The 26,918-nt window shown below is 39.6% G+C and overlaps 1 protein-coding gene across 12 annotated transcripts in view; it reads right to left on the minus strand.

Annotated features, from left to right (window-relative positions):
* Nucleotides 1–26,918, minus strand: part of DNAJC6 (DnaJ heat shock protein family (Hsp40) member C6) — a 157,775-nt gene that overhangs the window by 15,749 nt on the left and 115,108 nt on the right. For all 12 annotated transcript variants that reach the window (XM_005543155.5, XM_005543151.5, XM_065521053.2 and 9 more), the window contains 10 exons: nt 21,032–21,154; nt 16,240–16,373; nt 14,344–14,538; nt 13,318–13,435; nt 11,825–11,904; nt 10,794–10,987; nt 10,617–10,697; nt 7,364–7,798; nt 5,506–5,640; nt 1,312–1,380 (listed from right to left, as the gene is read on the minus strand). In XM_005543155.5, coding sequence (XP_005543212.2) covers nt 1,312–1,380; nt 5,506–5,640; nt 7,364–7,798; nt 10,617–10,697; nt 10,794–10,987; nt 11,825–11,904; nt 13,318–13,435; nt 14,344–14,538; nt 16,240–16,373; nt 21,032–21,154 — 1,564 coding nt within the window. The remainder of the gene's footprint in view (nt 1–1,311; nt 1,381–5,505; nt 5,641–7,363; nt 7,799–10,616; nt 10,698–10,793; nt 10,988–11,824; nt 11,905–13,317; nt 13,436–14,343; nt 14,539–16,239; nt 16,374–21,031; nt 21,155–26,918) is intronic.

A 26,918-nucleotide genomic window follows, 5' to 3' on the forward strand; every position in this document is an offset into this window, starting at 1 on the left:
CACATGGTACAACACAGATGAACCTTGAGGATATTATACTAAGTGAAATAAGCCAGCCACAGAAGTCAAATGCTGTATGATTCTACTTATAGGAAGTATCTAAAGTAGTCAAACTCACGTAGAAGGGTGGTTGCCAGGGGTGGCGGAGGCAGAGATAGGGAGTTATTTAGTGAGTGTAGAGTTTCAGTTATGCGGGAGGGTCAGTGGTGAGGTGGGTTCGTTCTGGGGATCTGTTGCACAACAAAGTGCATGTAGCTGATAATACTGCATTTTACACTTGGAAATTATTGGCAGGGTAAATGTTATGTTGTGGGGAGGGGGTTGCTACAATAAAAAAAAAAAGGAAGCAGCAACTGCTTCAGAAAGTTGTTGTGGCCGGGCGCGGTGGCTCAAGCCTGTAATCCCAGCACTTTGGGAGGCCGAGACAGGCGGATCGCGAGGTCAGGAGATCGAGACCATCCTGGCTAACACGGTGAAACCCCGTCTCTACTGAAAAATACGAAAAACTAGCCGGGCGAGGTGGCGGGCGCCTGTAGTCCCAGCTACTCGGGAGGCTGAGGCAGGAGAATGGCGTGAACCCGGGAGGCGGAGCTTGCAGTGAGCTGCGATCCAGTCACTGCACTCCAGCCTGGGCGGCAGAGCAAGACTCCGTCTCAAAAAAAAAAAAAAAAAAAAAAAAAAAAAAAAAAAGAAAGTTGTTGTGATAAGCCCATTGTGTATGTGTTCGTATGTGCACGCGTGCACTTAACTTGTTCAACGTCAGAAGCAGTCATGTAACACAGCTCCATAAATGCCATAGTGATCATAAGGAGGAGACCTTATTGATCACAGACAAATCTCACTCTGAAATAAGTACTTTGTAAAGAAGGAAGAATATTCACATTTGTCAGCATCTACACTATACCAGAAATTCTTATACAAGTTTTTTAAATTTAAACTTACACAACTGTGTGGGACCAAAATTATTATCCCCATTGTTCAGATAAGAAAACTGAAGCTCAGACTTGCCAAAAAATCCAAGAGTTTCTAAGTGATAGAGTTTGATATATATTTATATCTGTCTGATTCTATTGTCAAGACAGACATCCAGCAAAAGAAACTCAGAAAAGTTAAATGGTGTATGATAAGTAGCACTATCACGTCATCAAGTGCATTGGGAAAAGCTCTTCCAGAATAAGAATCTTTAGGAAAAAGTAACACAAATTACACAGGTAGGCCACAATACTCTCTGAGTACTCACTTCATCTTGGGTAAGGATTATGCTTTTGCAATTATATAAATGTGTACAGGAAATAACCTGCTGACCTTTACCTGGTTTAGCATGCCAGTCCCAACCTCCAGAAACATCTGGCTGAATATTCACAGCAGGCGTACTAGAAGCTACAAATGGGGAGAAGAAAAAGAATGAGAACAAGAGAGCTCAGAACCCACTTTTTGAATTCACATAGGATAATGCCGATCCATCCCTGAAGCCTGCATGGCCCCAGCAAGATCCCAAGAAATCCACTCGTGCTTCCAAGTTCTTGCTACACTCTGCAACACTCGATATGTTCTACCTTCACCTATGGTTGTTCACATGAGGCTTGACGGAAACTACATATTATTTGTCTCTGCTCCTTCTTTGTCTCACTTTGGTTTTACCTCCATATCCAAACACCTTGAGTTATAGCTGAGCATGTGTCTGTCTCCATTCGACTGTGAGTCCCTCGAAGGCAAGAAAGAACTATCTTATGTGCGTGTGTCCCACCTGTAAACTTAACACAGAGTCAGTGTGCAATAAGAACAGAGGGGGAAAACACCTTAAACTCAGTTTACCTTTGCTAAGTACTAACAAGTATAGAGGCATAATCCACTTAAAACTGACATTTTGTTTTTTCCTCTGCTGTGACATGAATTGAGAACCATGAGTCATGCAGAACATGTATTGGGCACTGGCTATACACCATCACTATGCTGGTTGTCAGGGATGTGTCTATGGTACTCAAAACAAACTCACTACAGCTTCAAAATAAATCATTCTGACCCCCCTCAAAGTTCCAAACATATAATTTAAAAGAAATATTTGGCTAAAATGAATCAGGTGTAATAGAGGAATACACGTGCGTAGTAAGTTTTTTAGACATCTATAAAATCTATATAGGAAACAAGATGCCATGATGAAGAACTTCTTTCTGAGGCACCTCTAGGTTTTGCCCACACAAATTAATGATTAAAATGCAAATACTAAACTGACATTGCAACTGGGATGTAAAACACACACACACACACACACACACACACACACACACCCCATCACCACCAGAAGGCATCAAGATTATCATTCCAAATCTTTTATGTCCTTGTTTTGTTTACTTAGTACCAACCAAGACATCTAGCACCTTCCCATCATTAAGTTAAAAAGGATATGCCATTATCAGCAATAATAATTCTTTCTTTTATATTTTTCCCTTCTCTTTTTACACAATAACCCATTCCACTGAGGTGGAAGTTAGACGGTTTTGCTAATATGTTCTATCTGATTTCCTTTAAGCTCTCATCTTAGTCTTACAACCAATTAAGATGTAGAAGGAGGTATCAGAATTTATTGCTAATCAAACCTACAAACCCTTATGACTACCTACCACATGCAAGGCACCACACCAAGGGACAGAGACTAAAAGATGCATTATCTATCCTCAAGAAACTTAAGGTCTGTTAGAGAGACAGGAATATATTTTTTAAAAAAGATAATTACCTAATATTTTAGTCTCTATTTTGCCTTTTATTATGATTATTTATTTGTTCTTCCAACACCATGTCCCAAGTGATTATTCTCTTCAGAATAGATGTTCAATAAATATTTGTTGAGCCCAAAGGTAGTATTTTTCTTTTAATTTTCACAAGAGATTTGCAATGCTTTGTAGAAACCTGGGGGAAACACCCTGAGGATTTGGAGGTGGGCAATCTGACCTCCCAAAGCAGACATCTGAGTGTCACCTATATTCTATCTTATATGAAGATGATGAATTGATTCAGTAACAGTGAAATGATCATTGCTTTCCCAACAAGGAGAGGAGAAAATTCTTTCCACTTGCTAGCACAATACAGGCCAAAATGAGAAATGTAACCACAAAACAAAGGAGTGCTAACTGGCCTAAACTGGGTGATAAACATCATGTTCTAATGAGCTCATCAGAAACAGAAAACTAGATCCAAAACTGCCAAGCTGCCAAGTATGAACACCCACGTTCATGGGACACAAAGGGTAGTACTCTTATTAAAACAATAATTTCAAAGTATTAAAATCAGGAAAATGTATAGCCTTATAGACACCAGCACTGTGCATCAAAGAAACTTGGATGAGAAAAGATGAGTTAATTTATTTTATATTTAATATTGGAAAGATAGCACCTACCATGTGCCAGTACTTCTTTTTTCTTTTTTCTTTTTTTTTTTTTTTTTTTTTTTGAGATGGAGTCTTGCTCTGTCGCCCAGGCTGGAGTGCGGTGGAACGATCTCGGCTCACTGCAAGCTCCGCCTCCCGGGTTCATGCCTTTCTCCTGCCTCAGCCTCCCGAGTAGCTGGGACTACAGGCGCCTGCCACCACGCCCGGCTAATTTTTTGTGTTTTTAGTAGAGACAGGGTTTCACCGTGTTAGCCGGGATGGTTTCTATCTCCTGACCTCGTGATTTGCCCGCCTTGGCCTCCCAAAGTGCTGGGATTACAGGCCTGAGCCACGGCACCCGGCTGCCAGTACTTCTTTTAGGCACTACGGATGTATTAGGGAACAAAACAAAATTCCCTGCCTTTGTGGAATTCATGTTCTAATGGAGACAGATAGATGACCAAAAAAAAAAAAAAGTCACACATAAGTTAATTACTGCGTATACTGGAAGTTACTAAGTAAAACAGAAAGGGGAATGTAGAGTAGGGTTGGGAGATGAGTTGTGATTTGAAATGGAAGAATCAGAATAGACTCCATTGAGAAGGGGACATTTGAGCAAAGACTTGAAGGAAGTGAGGGACTTAGCCACGGAGATGCCTGGGGAAGAGTATGAGGCAGAGGAAACAGCCAGTGCAACAGCAAAGAGGCCAGTAGAGCTGGAATGCAGAGAGCAAAGTGGGGGAGAATAGGAAATGAGGTCACAGGCACTGGGATGCTAGAGCATGCAGAGCCTACACAGGCCATTTCAAGGACTTTGGTTTTCATGCTGAGTGAAATGGGGAGGCATTTTGAGCAGAGCAATGACATGACTTAACATTTTAAATGACTGAGCAAAACCAACTCTACATTCCTGCATCTTTTCTCCTACAGATAGTCAACATCCAATCAGGAGACTCTCTCAAGTGAGCATGACTCATAGGTGAGAGGGGAATTCCTTGTATATCGTCTTGTGGACACACTTCAAATAGTTTGAAATTAAAGACTAGTTGGAAATGAACCATAAAAGTTGCTCCTGGACTCTTTTTTAGTCAAGTTTCAGTTTCACCAGTGTTGCAAAAGTCATCTTCCTTTTGTATTGGCATGGTTTCCCGAAGTCAACTGATAACTGGACTGCATTCTCCAAGAAAGCTCAGGATGCCTTCAACAATACATCACTTTCTAGGTTGTGGCCCATAATGTTCACTAGACTTCAACATCAGGAATGAGCTACAACTCTCTGGCTCAAAGCTATTTATCCCTCACTGCAGAGCTCCGGTTTTAATCAATGTTACCTAAGTGACCCACTTTTATAAATGGATGTGATTATTATTCTTTCTATACAACCTAAGTCTCTAACATAGAAATATAATTTGGGCCACATATGTAATTTTATATTTCCTAGCAGTCACGTTTTAAAAAGTAAAAAGACACTATTGAAATTATTTTTAATAATATAGTTTAACCCAGTATGTTCAAAATATTATGTTAATAAATGATCAATATAAAAATATCGATCAGATGCTTCACATGCTTTTTATGTACTAAGTTTTGAAATCTGGTATATATTTTATACTTGGAGTGCATCTCAAATCAGATCACCCACATTTCGAGTCATCAACAGCCACACGTAACTAGAGGCTACCATATCCCAAACTTTGTTCTTTGGAATACCAATTTTGTGGACTACTAACATATTTTATTGATTTAGGACATATTTTTCCACATTTCAAAGATTTCTCTAACCAAGAAGTATCTTCCAGTCATTTCATAGTGGCAGTGTTTTCTTTCTTATTGGTATATAAAATAATTATATGTCCTACAATCAAGGGTCATTTATGATTCTGTCCAGGTAGCTCTAATGCAAAAAAGGATACCATAGTCAAACAGGAAAGCAGAGCTAAACAAACTTAAGCAGGTTTCTGTCCTGTAAGACAGCCCAGAGCTTTTGATATGTTAAGGTGAGTTGTTAATTTCAAAAACAGAGATGTGTGAGGAAGCTTTTACCCAAAAAAGCACCCACAGGGTGCTTTTATATATGAGCATTTACTGACATCTTGCAGAAAACTATGTTCCACTGAATACAATATAAAATATTTCCTTACCATGTACTGTGGGCGAAGGACTTCTTGTGGGCTGGAGGAACGGGTCACTGGAAGCACTGGATGTGTTCAGAAAAGAACCCAGCAAATCCTGACCTGATGGTTTGGAAGGTGCTCCAAATGGGTCAAAGGTGGCACCTAGAAAACAATGGGAAAATATATTTATTTGTCCCATGAGTTCACTCACTAAATGTCAAAGAATTGTCACTTCATGCAGGGCTAACAGTGGACTCCAAGAATTTCCTATCTTTGTGGACAAAGGAGTAGTCTGGACTTATCTGCTGGATGAACCACAGTTGATACCATTGCTGCTACACAAGGCTAATCTGCTGCCCAGCAGATGTTAGGAGAGCATTATGCCAATGAAGTCTTAGCTGAAAACATATTAAGCCATATATCCTACCTCGGTTTTAAGAGCAGGATTTATTTGTTAACTAGCCTCATCCCTTCTTACCATACTTAGTACATTTAAAATATCAATTTATGTTAAACTAGGGGCACTCTCCAATAGCTGAAACTGCCCAATACCACAAGACAAGAGCTCAAAATTTAGTCTTTGCAACAATGCTAATATGTAAGTATGATCCCCATTTTACAACTGAGAAGATTTTTCACTAATGTTACACAGATAGTTAAGTGTTAGTCCTGGGATTCAAATCCAGGTCTTTAACTCTAGATTTGGTGTTCTTTCTACTTCCTCTGGGGGTATAGAATATTTGCATTCTAGACCTGGGTATGCCACTAATCCAGTGGGTATCCTCGGACAGGTCAATCAATACATCTAAGCCTCGGTTTCATTGTCTATAACATGAGGCACAGAATTAACTGATGTCTAAGGCCCGTTCTGGTACTGGAATGCCACTAGCTGCCTGAAACTATGATGAATGAAATCGTGAGAGTCACACCAGGTACATAGTCTTAAAATGCAATCATCGAGTACTGTGCTATCTTGGATCTTGGAAACTGTTTTCCTGACAGAGTTTTTTTTCACTTTGGCAAGTTAAAACTGTAGGGAAGGAAGTGAAGTACAGAGGAAATAGCCTTGGCATAGGATTCAGGGCACCTGAGTTCACATCCTGGCTCCACCAATAACTAACATCGGAGCTTGAGCCTCAATACCAATACTCTGTAATTCTGAGACCCACACTCATGAAGGATGCCTCCAGCTGAACTATCACAAGTCAAGACCAGCCCACAGCCTTCTGGGAAGGACATGCTTGGGGGAAAAATGTTCCTGTAGGATACTATAGGCCTGAAGAGTTGAGACATTTCTCTTTACCCTTCCTAATGTGAAGTCATCTTGGTTAATGGTGACAGGACCAAGGGGTAGCTGGTTTGAGTTGGTTCTTCAGGAGCTGTACTTATCAATTATTAGTCATATAAACCTATGCTACTGATTTAATTCTATGCTTCCATTTCCTCAACTATAAAATGAGGATAAAAATAGCACTTGCTTATTGGGTTTCTATGAGAATTAAATCATTTTTAGTATTAAATTCCATGTATGGCAAATAGTAAATACCTCATAAATACTACTTAATTTTATCAACAATAATTCATCAATCAATATGTTTAAGCAGACATAACTAACGCAGCTCAGGGGTTGAAGTGCTAAACAAAGAAAATTAGAAGTAAGAGTGTGAAGCTCAAACGTCCACTCTTACACTACCTTAGTGTGCTACCCAAATGGACAATATTTCTATTTTCTCTTATGCTTTCTATTTAAATAAAGATACAGACATCTAAAGGACTTTCAGTGAAATCAAAAAAGTCTAGCTTATGAGGAAAGTTCATTTCCACCTCTTTGGCCAAAGATTAGAATTCAAATCTGAGAGGCACAGTGCAACATAGAAAAAATTACCTTCTCCCACTCTTAGGGTTGGAGACGCGGAGGTGGAGGTGGCAGAGCGGCGTGGTGTTGACTGGGTAGACGCAGGTCCACTAGGATGAAACACATCTTCCACTCCTGACTGTCCAGCCTGGGTGGGACCAGCTGCACCTCCACCCCCAAACAGGTCACTCAGTAGTTCAGAATTGGTGGGAGGAGCCACTGGTGGAGAGAAGCTGTTACTCACTGCAGACCCTTCCAGGCCCAAAAGGTCCACATCCTCAGGGGGTGGAGGGGCTGCTGGCTCCTGCTGCTTTTTGCTGGGCTTCTTGACTCCATGAGGCTTGTCACCATTGGCATTGCCATGCGGACTGGAAAGTGTCAGAAGTTCATCGTCTGACTGCTCACTTTCCTGGTTCACTAGGGCAGCGTGGTCCTCCTCACAGAATGACTTCTCTGATTTCTGATCTGAGGAAGGCCAGTATACCGTAAGAGATTAGTTGTTGACCATAGCATTGTTGGTTTTTGTTATATGTATATAATTCCAGAAAGACAGAGGATTCAGCCCTGAGCAAAGAGTGCTTTCAGACCCCAACCAGTGGAACACTTGATGTCTTTCACGTTATATTCAAATACCACTTGTTGAGCATCTGAGAGGAAGTAGAGTATAGGGATAAGGAGCAGGAACTCTGGAGCCAGCCTAGGACTGAATCTCAGTTCCACTACTCACTGGCTCTATGACACTGGGCAATTTACTTTACTTCTCTGTGCCTTGATTTCCTCCTCAGCAAAGTGGGGATAACAAATTGTACCTAATGGCCAGGAATGGTGGCTCACGCCTATAATCCCAGCACTTTAGGAGGTTGAGATAGGATCACTTGAGGTAAGGAGTTTGAAACCAGCTTGGCCAACATGGTGAAACCCCATCTCTACTAATAATACAAAAATTAGCTGTACATCGTGGCATGTGCCTGTAATCCCAGCTACTCGGGAGGCTGAGGCATGAGAATTGCTTGAACCCGGGAGGCGAGGTTGCAATGAGCCAAGATCATGCCATTGTACTCCAGGCTGGGCTATAGAGTGAAACTGTGTCTAAATAAATAAACAGTACCTAACTCACAGGCTACTGTGAGAAATATATGAGATGATATTATAAATCAGTCCAATCAATAGTAAGTAGTACCTAAGTGTTGATTTTTTTTTCAGGCACTATGTTAGGTGCTTTGGTGGGGGAGGTGGTGGCGGGGGTACAAACCATTATCTGCTAGTCCTTTGCTGACACTTCTTACTGTCTTTACTTCTCATGTGTCCTGTAGCCAAAAGCAAATCCTTTTTCCAACAGTCTGGAGCAGAAGTGAACCACACATTTAAAAAGTGAAAAGAAGGGCTCTGCTGTGAAAGGTTCCTATACCAGCTTGAAAGGGGTACTTTCAGCACAAAATGAGCAGCAGGAAAGAGGCCTCCTCTGGGGAAGGAGTGACTTTCCAAGCCCTCCCTGAGACAGATCTTCCCACAAAATTTTGATATTTAATGCCAGATAGACCCACATTCCAAATCAAGTATGGATCCACATCCTTTATTCCAAATTCTAAAATGTAATAAGCTATGAAAAGGGCAAGGCTTTCCTAAGTTTGGCATGAATTCAATTCGTGGAAAACTGACAGGAATGAATATGAAGATACTTATAGCCTTCACTTATCTCACTTAAGGCTATTATTTATATGTTCCACTGCAGAAATATTAATATGTTTGATTATAGGTTATTGTCTGAGATACCACGTGGGATGTTGAGTTGTATCAGTTTATGTACCGTATCACCCTTCTAAAATCCAAAAAATTCTGCATTCCTAAACATACCTGGCTCTGAGAGGTTCAGACAAGAGACTGTGCATCTATGCTAAAGCCTATTTCAGAGCCTACAGGAATTATCTCTAAATTATTTACTAAAATGACAGTGGAGAGGTTAAGAGTGAAGCTATATTAAAAGCCCTCACTGTGAGGAAAATAAGAGGTAAGAAAAGTCCACAGGGGATGAGAAATCTACCTACTGTCCAGATACCACTGGGTTCTGGAGGATTTGCTAGTTCCATTTCTCAAAAGAAAATTCTGAAAGTAAGTTTTTCAATTCAAAGGAATTTTATGAACACCTTTTTCATCAAACTGAAACCTGCAGGCAATGGGAATATTGTCTTACATTCACACATCAGAGGAAGGTCAATCAGGAGAATTTCAGATAGACCATCACCACAGCCAGTTTCCTACCCCTTTCATACCCAAACCCTGACTACCCACCTCTACACTGAATCTCACAGTTAATCCCAGCCAGCTCTAAAGCAAGGACGGCCAATGGGTATTGGTTAGGATGCCAATGTCAGGCTACTGCTGGCAGCAGTTGGAAGTTTTATATTGAGAAAGATTCTGAAAATATCTCCAGGTTTGAGAGAAAAGAACACAGTAATCAAGTCCTTATTTTTGGTATGGTTGTTAAAGCAAGAGCAGAGATATATAGGCCAAGTGTATGCTTTCTGTGCAGCAGGGTAAGCTCAGTTCTGCCCTGCTAGTGGTTAAGGCTCCCGAGGGAAATGCTGATTTTTATCTTTTTATAATATTTAGTTGAGAGCAGAAGATAGAATCCTGTGTTAATCTCATTACAGAGGCAGCAATCTAAAGGGAGACCATAAAAAAATCACACTTATTTGTTAGTCCAGAAAAGATGTGACCAAAAACACAGCATAGATAGAGAAGGGAGAATTCAGTTTAAAATGACCTTTTGCATCAGTCTAAGAGCATCTATTGAGTTGAAAGTAGGGAAGCTGCCTGATTTGAACAGGAAATGAATTGGAAGGATGTAAACTTGAATGATGTCTTTTTAAAATTTTTTTAATTAAAAAAACTTTTTTTAGAGATGGAGTCTTGCTCTGTCACCTAGAATACAGTGCAGTGGTGCAATCATAGCTCACTGCAACCTTGAACTCCTGGGCTCAAGCAGTCTTCCTACCTCAGCCTCTGATATAGCTAGGACTACAGGCATTTGCCACCACTCCCACCTAATTTTTTAAATTTTTTGTAGATATAGGGTCTCGCTATATTGCCTGGGCTGGTCTTGAACTCCTGGTCTTCCTGTTCTGGCTTTCCAAAGTGCTGGGCTTACAGGTGGGAGTCCATGTGCCTTGCTTAAATAACCTCTAAGTGCTGATTTACTTTAGTTTGCTTCTAGGGCCAACATCTTTACAGAAGAAATACATAATCATCAAACCATGTGACTTAAAGAAACACTTGTAAATACCTTGCCAACAGAGAGAGGCAAAGAAACCACTTTGTCCGTAATGCCTGGGGTTGTCTGGCGGGATATCTATTGGAGCCTGCCCTGAAAGACAAAAAGACCATGTAGCATCAATGAGACACAGGAAATAAATAACAGAGATGTTCATCCTGAAAAACAAAACCATCAGGTGACTCATACCTCCTAAGGCCAGCGTATCTTGATGTTCCTGGTGAGAAGAGAAGAGGATGCTGGGATTGACATCTTTTGTGCAGTAATGTTCCCACGGAGGAGTTAAGTCTATTACTTTGTCATGGGGCTGTAGTTCTACATCCAGTGTCACCTGAAATAGCTGAGGATATTTTTCTGGTACATCGCATGCATCTAACTCAGGCCTACATAGGGATTTAAAAAAGATAAGTTCAGTGAAAAACAATGGAATTGGTATGATATTTGGCACAGAAGTTGTCTTAGGTTGACTCTTAGGTTAAATCTAAGACTCATTTCTAAATAAGACTCAATCATAACCAGATAAGTTACTTTACTTTTCTAAGCTTCAGTTTCCTAATCTAGAGAAAAGAGGAGAATGCCTGCTCAACAAATTTGGATGCTACTGCATGTAAAAGCATTCTAGAAAGCAGGGCTGATGTGACTGGCATGGCAAAATCCATTATTAAAATAGTGCAATAGGCCCACAGCCACTGCCCTGAGCCCTTAAACATCTACTCCTATCCTGGCCCCAGCAACTCCACCCTAGCTTTAGCCACCCCCACACCTGAGTTCACCTAGACCACACTATGAGATAGGTTAATGTCGTTGCAGAAAGGTCCTCCAGAAGCCTACTTCAGTGCTATGGCAGGGCATCTATTCTGATGCGTCATTGCTGATATCATACCACTGATTAAACTGCCATCCCCACTGGAAAACACAAGGGGATACACAGATGCAAAGGATCAAAAGTAGTGATACTTTGTCCCGCTTTGTTTACCCTTATTCCCTCACATAGAATTTTAGACCTTTCTATTTGAAGTCTTTGGTCCCTTTGTACTTCTGAAGAGAAATCATATCCAACCGAAAGCTTTGGAATGCCCACAGCCTCTCTGTGCTACTGAGTGACACTCAGTAGTCTAGCAGCACAGGATTCCAGGGGATGCTACAGCCTAGTGCTATGGAGCCTCAGCACTTCACAGCTACTTTGATTCAAACAGAATTTTGGCCCAACCATTCCTTACTTGGTGAATTTTAAAACTGTTGTGTCCAGTGGTATGAATCCAGTGTGAAACTGAAGCTGGAATATCTGCGTGTTGGTCACCTAAAAATACATGAGAGCAGCACGTTACAATCAATCAGCGAAAAGGGACTCTGATCAAAAGATTAGATTTTTGGGAGCCATGTACCTTCAACTGTTTCAATATCTGAATTTGTGTTTACTATAGATATTAAATGACCGCCCCAGTTAGAATAGGCTCAGCTTCATTTCCAGCCTCTCCTCTCCTTGAACTCCGCCTCAGCAAACCATTTTCTCATCTGCTAAGTACTATGTTCTTGCACACGGGCATATTTTGACTCATTGCATTCCTTCTACCCAGGATGCCCTGTTCCAATCCAATGAACTCATCCTTTAAGGCATGTCTTGAAAGTTCATATTCTCTCTGTAGCCTTTCTAGGCCACTGCTGGCTAAAACAAACTGCTCCCATTATAACACCTCATCCTCCCTCTAATATGGTATCATGCATATTCCTACTTGTATGGATTTCCCTTGCGAAAGTGAGTCCCTTAAAGGCAGAGACATAATCTCACTCTTGTCAATCCTAAAAACCTCAACAATGGCTGGCACAATGCACTCACTTAACCAATATGTGATGAATCAAAACACAGTTACTTGTCACATTATTCCTATTAGCAAAAAAATGGCAATATCCCAAATGTTCACCAACTGATGATTATTAACTGAGATTATCAACTGAGATTAATAAATCGTGACATTACAATGGAATAATATTTGTCCATATAAAATAATGAAGTACTGACACATGCTATAACATGATCAGCTTCAAAAACATTATGCTAAGTGAGAGAAGGAAGCCTCAAAAGGCCACGTACTATATGATTCCATTATATAAAATGTCCCAAATAGACAAACCCATGGAGACAGAAAGTAGATCAGTGGTTGCCAGGAGATGGAGGAGAGGGAATAGGAAGTGACTACTAGTAGGTACAGGGTATCTTTTGTGGGTGATGAAAATGTTCTGGAATTAGATAGTAGTGATGTTTGCACAGCCTTTTGAATATACTAAGAACAACTGCATTGTATACTTTAAAAGGGTGACTTCTGTGTTATGTAGTTTTATCTCAATTTCTAAAACTGAAAAAATACAATCCCTAATTCCACATCCTCAGTAGAAATGTCTTCCCTTACACTGATCCAAATGGAGCACTATAAGAAAAGCACAGGCTTCTAAAGAGCATGGGTTGCTAAGAGTTCCAGGGCTGCCACCCTCTGGCACAGACATCATGCCAAGGACTTTGAGCAAGTCATAACCTCTCTAAGTCTCAGTTCTTCCCCTGTAAGATGAAGGAGATGAGCTAAGCAATCTTTAAAGACTCTTTCTCATTCTAAAACTATAAGTCACTCGAGCCCAAAGTGATGGGGAGAAAAGATTCAGAAATACTCCTATTGAAGACTCAGATGAGCTTATGCCATGATTCTTCCTAAAACCATACCTTAGCCTGTAGCCGGCTCCCAATGGTTGACCTCAAGTGATACATGGAAACGACCACATCTCCTTGCACAGTGATGTTCAAGGGAATGAAGATTTTTCCATCTTGGACACGATATTCTCTGTAAACACAGACCAAAATATACATTGAAAGAGAGTCCAATCAGGTACAATCACACAGACACAGGTATAGTCCTCTGTGGCTCTGGCCTAGAGGCCTGTTTGCCCAGGCCTGGACCCAAAACTATTTACTATCTTGAGCAAAAAACAGGAGTGCAGCCAGTGCCAACTGGTTGTACAGTGGGATGGTGCTGGTCTAATGCCAGGCCCCCTCTCTGCATCCCATCTGGACTGCAATTGCCCATGCCTGCTTTGCAGATTTCATTTTCCTCAAATGCATCTAGCCCCCATGTATTTGCCTTTTCTTAACTTTAAATTAATAGTAAAAGCAGAGATAAAGGGAACAAAAAATCCACTGGAGATCAGGATACAAACAGAAATGTCATGCTCTGTGAAAGTCTTGGATGCCAATCCTCAAATTCAATCTATTCCAAACTAATTTCATTTTACATTACCACCCATTCCCTTCCCTCCACATCCCCTATGACCATCCACTGGCACCTGCTGTCTATTATGGATTCTATAACTTCTTTAATTACATCACCATCTACCTAGTTGCTCACTTAGAAACCTCATTCATCAGTAATTCTTCCATTACCCTCACCTAATCCCATCAAGGCCATCTCCTCCTTCAATGAGCAGGTGTCCTGTGTTCCCCTCCACTGTCTTAATCCTCTATATAGCTCATGCTAGTCCGTTAGCCTATATCACCATTTGATTTGAAAAGGGGTCATGGCATCCCCTGATTTATTTGTACTTTTCTAGGATTACCACTGATGTTGAACATTTTTTATATATCAACTATTTCACAATGATATAGTCTTGCAAGAAGAATATGATTCAACTCATTCCTGCTCATTTACACAAGAATTGAGAAGTACACAGGAAGAAGTAAAGTATCATGACTTACTTCATTCGTTCAAAATCTGTGCAAGTTGAATATATTTTGGTTTCTCCAATGAGTACATCACAGTAAGGGCGACATCCATTCCTCTGTTTGTTGAAAAAGGGTATTGGACTGACAGTGATCGACTTAATTGTGAGAGGTTTGAAGTGAGGGCAGTAGGGCTTGTCTGCGAGTAGGTCACACATATAGCCCAGGTATCTGAAACAGAAGATTGGCTCTGTTGGGGCCCATCACACCAGGAGGAGCAAGCAATCAATATTTGCTATGAAGATTCTTCTTGCAAATTATTGTTATAATAAAAATTTATTCTATTAATTTCCTTTTTTTTTTTTTTTTTTGAGATGGAGTCTCACTCTGTCACCTAGGCTGCAGTGCATTGGCATGATCTCAGCTCACTGCAAGCTCTGCCTCCTGGGTTCACACCATTCTCCTGCCTCAGCCTCTCTAGTAGCTGGGACCACAGGTACCCGCCACCACACCCAGCTAATTTTTGTATTTTTAGTAGAGACGGGGTTTTGCCGTGTTGGCCAGGATGTTCTTGATCTTCTGACCTCGTGATCCACCCCACTTGGCCTCCCAAAGTGTTGGGATTACAGGCATAAGCCACCGCACCCGACCCATTCTATTAATTTATTAAACATTAACTAGCAAAAGATAATGCGACCAATAATTTAGGAAAGATTTTGTCTACTGAGATTGCTGTACTTCCCCAATGAACTGATAATAGGGTATTTATTAAATCAAAAAGCTTATGGGAGTTTTATAGTACTTCAATATTTGAACATCTATTCCTATTTTATCTAGCAGATCTAATTTATCAGCTAAAATTCGGATTTGGATAAATTTTAGAATTTTATCATCAGAAGCACTTTTAATCCAAAAAGTTAAAGAGATGCAATTTTTTAAAAAATGAAGAAATTGTGATTAAAGGAAAGAAAAATGAATGTTATCTAAAAACGTTTTCTTTTTTATTCCATTTTTCAGATTATCTTTTGTAATCTATTTTATTTCTATATCAGAGTTACAAGAAAAAGTGAATTTTAAAATGCTTTATTCTCTATGTATTTTTGCATTTCCCTTTGTTAATCATGTTCCCCACAGGAGGATCACCAGTGATAAGTATAACCAGCTACTGCTGTTTTTCAATAAAGACCCGTGTAATAAAACAAAAAGGGACTGGTCTTAGAGCTTGGGATGAGGAATGTTGTTCTGGCTATGTCCATTGGGCATTAGACCTGAGGCAAATCACAACCTGTCTTGAGACACAGTTTCCTCACCTGTAAAATGAGGGAAGTTGGACATAAGTATTCTTTAAAGTTTGCTTCTAATTTTAACATCATAAATTTTCATATGGGGGCTTACAAACTGAATGACAATCCAATATCCTAATCCAATTCCATTTTTCCATAGTTCAGGATAATGCCAGATTGATGTAGTGTGACTGTGTCCCCATCCAAATCTCATCTTGAATTGTAGCTCCCATAATCCCCACATGTTGTGGGAGGGATCCGGTGGGAGGTAATTGAATCACGGAGGCAGGTTTTCCCATGCTGTTCTCATGACAGTGAATAAGTCTCACAAGATCTGATGGTTTTATAAAGGGCAGTTCCCCTGCACACGCTCTCTTGCCTGCCACCAGGTAAGACGTGCCTTTGCTCCTCCTTTGCCTTCCGCCATGATTGTGAGGCCTCCCCAGCCATGTGGAACTGTGAATCCATTAAACCTCTTTTTCTTTATAAATTACCCAGTCTCAAGTAGTTCTTCATAGCAATATGAAAATGGACTAACACAAAGATAAAGTAAAAGAAACTTATGAAAGGATTTATAAGGCAGATTTAAAACAGTACATGACACCAATTAGACCACATCTGTGCCTACCCAGCATCTAGCTTACTTTACCTCCTATGGGATGGTGAAAGTCCAATTCCTGGTCGCTTGGCATATAGCAATCGAATGGCTGGGCCAGGAGTAGAGTAGAGATTACAGAAAATGAACATAGCACCAACCAGAATTGATGATGCTGCCCGTCCATCCTGTCAAAGAAAATGCATAAATTCATTATGAACGTGATCAAATCAGCCATTCTCCAATGAGAATGGCAGAATTTGCAATTAAGAGAGAGATAGAGGAGAAATCCTCTTAACTGTGGGTGCTTTTCATTTAAAAATTATTTACTTGAAAACCAAAATTTGTTTCAGCTTTTTAAATCAAAGCAGCAAGGAAAGACTTATCCTTAGAATAAAATTGACTCTAATCTGAGAAGCCCAGCAAAATACACTTGATTTGTATATATTTACTGAAAAATAATATAAACTTCAAAGTAACTTTGGACTTGTTAGCATCATAATTAATGGTTGAAGTCTCTTGGTTTAGGACTGGAAGTAAAGAGCTCACAGGTTAGGTAAATGCTGCTTGTTGGGATATGGCATATATGTATCTCATGCAAAGTATGTTCCTAGATTCATATAAAATAAAGAACCTTCACCAGATTCAACTTCATTCAATGTAGAAATAAATCTGTTATGGACTAAATGTCTGTATGCCCCAGAATTCATATGCTGAAATCCTAACCCCAATGTGATGGTATTAGGAGGTGGGACTTTGGGGAGGTAATTAGGTAGGGAGAGTGGAGCTCTCATGAATGGGAAATGTGCCCTTATAAGAAGAGATAAAAGAGCTTGCTGTCATCTCCCTCTGCTTTTGGCCACGTGAAGATACAAGAAGACAGCCATCTGCCACCCCAGAAGCAGGCCCTCACCAGACATTAGAAGTGCAGGCACTTTGGGCACAGTGGCTCATGTCTGTAATCCCAGCACTTTGGGAGGCCAAGGCGGGCAGATTGCCTGAGCTCAGGAGGTCGAGACCAGCCTAGGCAACATGGTGAAACCCCATCTCTTAAAAGAGAAAAAAAGAAAGAAAAGAACTGCAGTCACCTTGATCTTGGACTTTCCAACCTCCAGAACTACATTTCTGTTGTTTAAGCCACCTGGCCTATGGTATATTTGATGGCAGCTCAAGCTAATTAAGACAAAATTCAGTAACATCCCTGACAGATGGTGGCCTAGCCTCTTCTAGAACACTTTAAGTGACAGGGAGATTACTTCTACTTGAAGTAGCCCATTCCAGTTTACAGAGCTCTTCCTTATATTGAATATGTTGAGCTGAATTCCATTCCTCCATAGCTTCCACTCAGTGACCCTCATCCTTTTGTAAGACCAAAAAATAAACCTATTCCTTTCTCCCTATGGCAGTCCTTCACATATCTGAAATACTCTCCCTTTCCATCAATGCTTCTATTTCCCTTTTAAAACGAACTCAATCCCTTCTATTCTTCCTCATTTGATATTCCATTTTAAGAGATGTCGTCATTTAGCACATTTCTTCTAAACAAATTCAAGTTTTAAAATGACAACCTTAAATGTGCTGCCCAGATGTGAAATGCAAGATATGAGATATATTCTGACCAGACTAGAGAAGAAATATCATCTTCTTTATTCTGGACACTATGCTTGTATTAACATAACCCCAGGCCAAACTAGTATAAATGCAGGCTAAGTAACAACATAAGCTTTTATTATTCTCTCTATTCACTAAAACCCTAGATTTTTTTCCAGATGATCTGTTAAGATAATGTGCAAATATGTTTAATCTTTTAAAACCAGAATTCAGGACTTTACATTCATCTTGTATTTAATTTCAGGTTGTTAGTTTTTGTTAAGTGACCAACCTACAAGAACTTTTAAAATCCAAATTCATTATGTGACCTTTATAATTCTAAGAAAATTGATAAGCTGAATTTCCACATCTTCATCAAAGGTGTTGATTAAAATAATAACTAAATAAAACCTTCTCCCAGGAGAAAGGTGATCCATTAATCACCTACCTTTGGAAGCAGATATTCAACCTCAACTCAACTAAATATATAACAACCTAGCCAAATTTCTCCATCTTGACTATAACAAAATAAGAAATATCTTGCAGGACTCCAATAAACTATCTCAACTAGTCTATTAGTCATGTGAAGTGTTCAGTTGGTTTTATATGTGCTCATAATGAACCAATGAAGACTCCCCTTTTGCTAAGAGTTTAAAATCATCTGTGCAAAACTTTCTCAGAATTGTGCCTTGAATTACCATCAGGTTCACAAGCCTATAACTTTCCAGGATCAACCTCCTTCCATATTTTGGGAAAAAATCTCCTCTCTTCATTTGCCTGGCACCTCTCCTTCCTGTTTCTTCATATTACAAATGAAATCCATAATTGCTTCTCCAAGTGCTTTTGGCATTGTGTCACATAATTTAAGCCTTGAGAGTGAATTAATTTGAAGGATTGTGAGGCTCTCGTACTATCTTGCTACCCATCAGCTTTGTCTTAAGTATCATTGTTACATCCTTCCTAGTTTGACATTTGTTCCCTCTGATAAAGAAAACAGAATAAAGGAGTTAAGATTATACCACGTGCCTCAAGAATTTGTTGTTGTCCTTATTGCAAACACAGTTTTAAACAAAGGATATTTTTCTTAATCTGATTTATTTTCAGAATTTAGCCTTCCTGACACTCTTTTCACAGATCCATGACTCTTGGATATGTAGCCTCTCTTTTTCCCTGTGATGCAAGTCTTTTAAAAAGTTTTTGTTTCTACTAAAAGACTATACTACTATTATTATTATTATTATCACTATTATTATTATTATTTTTTTGAGAGAGAATCCTACTCTGTTGCCCAGACTGGAGTGCAATGACACTATCTCGGTCCACTGCAACCTCCACCTCCCAGGTTCAAGTGATTCTCCTGCCTCAGCCTCCCGAGTAGCTGGGATTACAGGCACATAGCACCACACCTGGCTGGTAGAGATGGGGTTTCACCATGTTGGCCAGGCTGGTCTCAAACTCCTGACCTCAAGTGATCCACCCACCTCGGTCTCCCAAAGTGCTGGAATTACAGGCATGAGCCACTATGCTCAGCTATGCTTATTATTTTTAATAAAACAACCAGTAGTATATTAAGATAAAAATAAGAGGCTGGGCGTGGTGGCTCACTCCTGTAATCCCAGCACTTTGGGAGGCCAAGGCAGGTGGATCACGAGGTCAAGAGATAGAGACCATCCTGGCCAACATGGTGAAAACTGTCTCTACTAAAAATACAAAAATTAGATGGGTGTGGTGACGCGTGCCTGTAGTCCCAGCTATTTAGGAGGCTGAGGCAGGAGAATCACTCGAACCCGGGAAGTGGAGGTTGCAGTGAGCCGAGATTGTGCTACTGCACTCCAGCCTGGCGATAGAGCGAGACTCCGTCTTAAAAAAAAAAGAAAAGAAAAGAAAAGAAAAATAGTTCCCCCCCCCCAGCTTCAATTCCATCTCCCAAAGACATGGTATTGATTTCAACATATGCATATCCTTTTCGAGCGAGTTTATTAAGCACCCCTGTAGAACCATAATCTTTTGTTTGCCTCTTCTTTTTTCTTCTTCATTGGGTTTTTATTCTTTATGAAGAATCACTGGAACCGGGAGTTTCTGGTCTCTGTTGAGTCATCTTTCCTCCATCAAGCTGTCAGATGTAGGCTCTCTGAACTTAGAGAAAATTCTTGAGTGAAGAGAAAATCACCAAGGTGCTTAAGGCTGCTTAGTCCCTAAAAGTAATCTGTTCTGTTGCACCATCTGCTGTGCCTTGGAAAGGAAAATCCTTTGGTCTTCAACATTAAATTCTTACAAACACCAAGTGTTTTTCCTTTATTGCCAAGAGTTTGGAGATTTGAAGCAAAAAGAAAGAAAAAATGTTCTTCAACTTTCCTTCCTGTTTCTTTCCTGTTTTAGCCAACTGGCTCTCAAGAAAAGACAGGGGGTGGGGAATCATCAAGTAATACTATAGCAAAACATACACACTAAAGTTTATAGAAGCAATGAAATTTCCAGCATTAATGCTCAGATTCCATTTGTGTATTCAGTCACTTACTGAAGCCTTTTATGCCTGGAGTACAACAGTTTAAAAAAAGGCATGGTTCCCTCCTGCAAGATTACAATAGTCTAGTGGGAAAATATGTAGGAGAAGAGCTTATTATGACATACGGTATTAAAAGTCACAGAAGACATTTAGATATAATGGGAATGTCTGTATTGTGAAAATACTCAAGAGTCAGAAGGATTTTACTGAAAGTTGAGTTGTAAAGGACAGGCAAGAGTTCTGAGAAGAGTTAGGAAAAGGAACTCTAGGAAGTCGATGGTCAGAAAAATCATTAGTCCCAGTGGGAATGCTCTCAAATACGGTCAATCTATGTGATTTCTCACAAGGACATAGGTATTTTTTTTCTTTTATTTTCATTCAAACACAAACAGGAAGAAAAAATAAATATGCCAATATGTTAATGTTAACTTTATTCACACAAAAGTCAATGGCATTTTTAGCTGTGCACACATCACTCCTGTTTCTACCTCCTTTATAATATTTAGCACATTCTAGAGTCCCTACACTATGTGAGTTGTGTATACATCTGCCTTTCCCACTGGTAGTCAAGCTTTAAGTCCAGAATAATAAATCCCTTCCTTATTTTTACAACTCTCACATTATCTAATTCCTAAATATGGGCTCAATAAATCCTATTGAACTCAAATGTTACCTGTCTACCATTGTGTACAGGCTCATCCATATTTAACCAAACCAAACCATCACCACCAACAACAAAAGGTTACTCACCAAGCAGTGGACAACACAGACATTTTTGGGATTCTGCAGTAGCCAGTTATACATATTCCGACACACAGCAAAAAGGTTGTGCAGACTGGGAGCCTGCCTAATGGGCCAACTGCATTCTGAGACCTAAGGGAACACAGCAAAAGGAAATTAATTCCTCCAGCAACTTCCTCTTCATAAGCAGGTATCACACCAAACAACATCTTCTGAAAGTGATACCACATCCTCTCTTAATACAGGCAGGAACAGTGGGAACAGGGTCCAAATACATGAAGAAGAGGGTGTTTAACACAGCAAGTTTTTAAATTAAAGAATTCTGTTTCAGTAAAGGTATGAAAACACATTTTGAAACACATTTTAAATTAAACTAGACCATTTCAAGCACATACTTGGATTTTTTCGATTCTGTGAGGTTACATAGAATTTCATTTCTGTTAAGCATAAAATGTTTTGACCTTCCCACAAATGTTTAATTATAGGGTTATAAGTCCTGCACCATCTCTGATTTATCCCAGCTCTCGTGAAAACATGAAAAGTGCTACAGAGTAAGCCAAAGGCAGGCTTGTGCATGGATCTATTTTTTTTTTCTCTTTTAATCAAAGGATACAACTTACAGGGGAAACCCTTGGCATTTTCATTCACTTAACATGCATATTTTTTCACACATTATGGATCATCAACTAAGTTACAGGAACACTGCTTGGCTCTGATCCATGCAACAATCATCTAAGACAGGTATTAATATAATCCCCATTTTGCAGATGAGAAAACTGACTCTCAGAGGTTACCCAGAGTCACAGTGCTGCTCAGTGCCAGCACTGCAGCCCAGATCTTCTGAATATAAATCATCATGTTACAACAGCACACTGGTTGACATTACCATTTGCCTCAAAATAGTGTTAAGGCATGATCCCCAGTTGATTACATATTTACTAATTTAGCTAAGAAACAACAAGGAGAAGCTTACAGTTGGACAAACTTCATAACCTCTTTAAGCCTTTCTTTCTTCATAAAATGTGGTGAACATTACCTCTTAGGTAACTCACACAGCTGTGGATACTACATGAACATGTACTTTAAGAGCTTAGCTCAGTATCTGACACACCCAGAGTGATAATAAATGTCGGCAATTATTATTATTTTATCAGGTAACTGCCAATGCAAAGTGCTGCAGTCAGGATGGGCCATATTTGAAGAAAAATGAAGTCCTCCATGGTGAGAGTATAGACTGAAGGGCCAGATCATACAGTCTTTTTAAGGAGCTGGGAGAATATTTAAGGAGATCAACTCTCAGATCTACATTTCCAAAGATCTTTCAGGCTCCAGTATGGAGAATAGAAATGGATAACAAGAGCTTAAAGGTAGGGAGCCCAGTCAGGAGGTTGGTGAGGAGTATCAATAAGGGATGATGGTGGCTAAGGCTAGCTGAGTGGCAGTGGGGTACAAACATACTTGAGGGACTCAGGAGATAGAGAGGTGGTGGGACACCTGGACATAAGACAGGTGATACATGGTGGCAGTGTGTGCATGTGGAGAGGTGTACTGAAGAGTGTGTCAGGGGAGGGAGAGGAAAGAGTTAAGCCTGAACTCCAGGTTTCCAGCTTGAATGGCTGGATAGAAGGACACAAGAAGTGCTATTTCCTGAGACAAAGAATTCTGGAGAAAGAAGAGGCTTCATACAGATGATGTCAGAATGTGCTCTGCAATCCCAAATGTCTCAAATTCCTTCCATTTGACCATGGGAAAGGGAGGCAGGAGGAATGTGTTTGATTAGCCCTTTTCTGGTAACCAGATAATAAATAATCAAAATATGACTGGGAAGTTATCTATGCTCTTGGTAGAGCTGACATCTAAAAGCAAACACATTGAGTTTCTCTCTCTGGGGCTGCCAAGAAAGCCCATTCTTTTTGGTTAATGTGTAACTTTTTTCTACAAGATGACCGTGGGGCAATGGCAGGAGACCTCCAGGTTACCCGCTTTCATATACCTTTGGGAGGGACAAGTATGGTTTATTAAACAAAGTATTTGAAATTTTTGGCATAGCTCCCAAACAGTCCAGGGTGATCTAGTACTGGCCTCTGTCAATTTAAACTCTATAATGGCTTGCCCCTTTTACCCAACATGATTCAGGGCTGTTTCTGGTTTAATCTTTACCCACATATATATTCCCCATTGATGTGTCTGTTTTCAAGGAATGGAAATGACTTACTGACTAAAAATACAGAATAACTGGGAAGATACATTTTGCTGTCAGAGGAATCATAAAATGTATATTTGTACAAGCTCCTTTCTGTCTGCAATGTATTTTCTTCCCTTGGTAAACTCCAATTCATCTTTTAAAACCCACGTTCAAGATCCAATAGGCCTTACTGACATTTACTGAATATTTTACCTAACTGCTGCAGAATTTATATTCTTTTCATTAGCACATGGAACGTTTTCTAGAATAGACCATAGTCCACAAAACGAGTCTGTACAAATTCAAAAACATAGAAATTGGCCGGGTGCGGTGGCTCATGCCTGTAATCTCAACACTTTGGGAGGCCGAGGCAGGCAGATCACAAGGTCAGGAGTTCAAGAACAGCCTGGCCGACATAGTGAAACTCTGTCTCTACTAAAAATACAAAAAATTAGCTGGGCGTGGTGCCAGGCATCTGTAATCCCAGCTACTCGGGAGGCTGAGGCAGGAGAATCACTTGAACCTGGGAGGGGGAGGTTGCAGTGAGCCGAGATCACGCCATTGCACTCTAGCCCAGGCAACAGTGCGAGACTTCATCTCAAAAATAAATAAATAAATAAAATAGAAATCATACCAAGCATCTTCTCTGACTACAGTGGAATAAAACTTTACAACTAAATAACAAAAGGAACCTTGGAAAACACATAAACACATGGAAATTAAACAACATGCTGCTGAAGAACCAATGAGTCAATGAAGAAATTAGGAAAGAAATTTTAAAATTTCTTGAAAAAAATTAAAATAGAAATATACAAAAACATATGGGATACAGCAAAAGAAGTACTAAGAGGAAAGTTTATAGCAATAAACACTGATATCAAAAAAGTAGAAAGACTTCAAATTAACAACCTAACAATACATCTCAAGGAACTAGAAAAGGAAGAACAAACTAAAGCCAAAATTAATAGAAGGAAAGAAATAATAAAGACCAGAGCAAAAATTAAGAAAATTAAAACTAAAAAGAAAAAAGATAGACAACATAAAAAGTTGTTTTTTTGAAACAATACACAAAATCAATAAACCTCTAGGTAAGCTAAGAAAAAGAGAGAGAAGACCCAAATAAATAAAACCAGGAATGAAGGAGACATAACAACTGAGACCTCAGAAATACAAAGACTCATAAGAGATGGCAACTATGAACAACTATATACCAACAAATCAGAAAACTTAGAAGAAATGGATAAATGCCTGGACACATACAACCTACCAAGATTGAACCATGAAGAAATAGAAAACCTCAACAAACCAGTAACAAGCAATGAGATTGAGGCTGTAATAAAAATTCTCCTATCAAAGAAAGGCCCAGGGCCTGATGGATTCACTGCTGAATTCTACCAAATATTTTAAAAATAACTAATATTAATCCTACTCAAACTATTTTTTTTTAAACTGGAAGAAGAAATACTTTTGAACTCATTCTACAAGGCCAGCATTGCCTGACACTAAAACTAGAGAAGGATACAACAAAAAAAGAAAACTACAGGCCAGTATCACTGAAGAACACAGATACAAAAATCCTCAAACAAATACTTGCAAACCAAATGCAACAACACATTAAATAGATCGTTCACCATTATCAATAAAGATTCACTTCATGGCCGGGCGTGGTGGCTTACGTCTGTAATCCCAGCACTTTGGGAGGCCGAGGCGGGCAGATTACGAGATCAGGAGGTCTAGACCATCCTGGCTAACATGGTGAAAGCCCGACTCTACTAAAAATACAAAAAAATTAGCCGGGCATGGTGGCGGGCGCCTGTAGTCCCAGTTACTCGGGAGGCTGAGGCAGGAGAATGGCATGAACCTGGGAGGCGGAGCTTGCAGTGAGCTGAGATTGCATGACTGCACTCCAGCCTGGGTGACAGAGCAAGACTCGGTCTCCAAAAAAAAAAAAAAACAAGTTTCACTTCATGGGTAAAAGGATGGCTCAATATATGCAAATCAATAAATGTTATATACCACATTAATATAATCAAAAACAAAAAATATATGATTATTTCAATAGATGCTGAAAAAGTATATGATAAAATTCAACATCCCTTTATGATAAAAATCCTCATGAGGCCAGGCGTGGCAGCTCACGCCTATGATACTAGCACTTTGGGAGGTGAGATAGGCAGATTACTTGAGGTCATGAGTTTGAGACCAACCTGGCCAACATGGTGAAACCCCTGTCTCTACCAAAAATACAAAACTTAGCCAGGCATGGTGCCAGGTGCCTGTAATCCCAGCTACTTGGGAGGCTGAGGCAGGAGAACTGCTTGAATCCAGGAGGCGGAGGTTGCAGTGAGTCAAGATCACACCACTGCACTCCAGCCTGGGTGACACAGCAAAACTCCATCTCAAAAAAAAAAAAAAAAAAAAAAAAAAAAAAAAAAAAATCCTCATGAAAATAGATATAGAAGGAACACACCTCAAAATAATAATGGTCATCTATGACAAATCCATGGCTAACATCGTACTAAATGGGGGAAAATTGAAGGCCTTTCCTCTAAAGAATGGAGCACGACAAGGATACCTGCTTTTACCACTATTATTCAACATAATACTGAAAGTCCTGGCCAGAGCAATTAGGCAAAAAAAGAAAAAAAGGACATCTAAATTGGAAAGGAAGAAGTCAGATTACCCTTGTTCGATCTCAACATGATCTTATGGCTAGAAAAACCTAAACACCACCAAAAAAACTGTTGGAACTGGCAAATGAATTCAGTAAAGTTGCAGAATACAAAACCAACATGCGTAAATCAACAGCATCCATATGTGCTAACAGCCAACAATCTGAAAAAGAAATCAAGAAACCAATGCCATTTCCAATAGCTACAAAAAAATATAAAATACCTGGGAATCAATCTAACCAAAAAAGTGAAAGATCTACACAAGAAGAACTATAAAACTGGAAAAAATAGAAGAGGACACAAAAAAAGAAAAGGTATTCCATGCTCATGGATTAGAAGAAATAATATTGTTAAAATGGCAATACTACCCAAAGCAATATACAGATCCAATGCAATCTCTATCAAAATACCGATGACATCCTTCACAGAAATTTAAAAAAAAAAAAAAACCTAAAATGTATATGGAACCACAAAAGACTCCAAATAGCCAAAGCCACCCTGAGCAAAAAGAACAAAGTGAGAGGCATCACATTATCTGACTTTAAAGTTTATTATAAAGCTACCATAACCAAGACAGCATGGTACTAGCATAAAAACAAGCACATGAACTAATGGAACAAAATAGAGAACCCAGATATAAATCCACACATTTACCACCAATTCATCTTTGACAAAGATGCCAAGAACTTGCAGTGGGGAGAGGACAGTCTTTTCCATAGATGGTGCTAGGAAAAGTGGGTAACTATATGCAGAAAAATGAAAATAGACCTATATCTCTCACTATATACAAAAATCAAATCAAAATGTATTAAAAACTTGAATCCAAAACCTGAAAATATAAAACGACTAGAAGAAAACATTAGAGAAATGTTCCAGGACATTGATCTGGACAAAAATTTCTTGTGGAAGACCTCAAAAGCACAGGCAACCAAAGCAAAAATACACAGTTGGGACTATATGAAGCTAAAAAGCTTCTGCAAAGCAAAGCAATCAATCAATGAAGTGAAAAGACAACCCACTGAATGGCAAGAAATACTTG

Source organism: Macaca fascicularis, chromosome 1, assembly GCF_037993035.2.
Source record: "Macaca fascicularis isolate 582-1 chromosome 1, T2T-MFA8v1.1".
Taxonomy (NCBI): domain Eukaryota; kingdom Metazoa; phylum Chordata; class Mammalia; order Primates; family Cercopithecidae; genus Macaca; species Macaca fascicularis.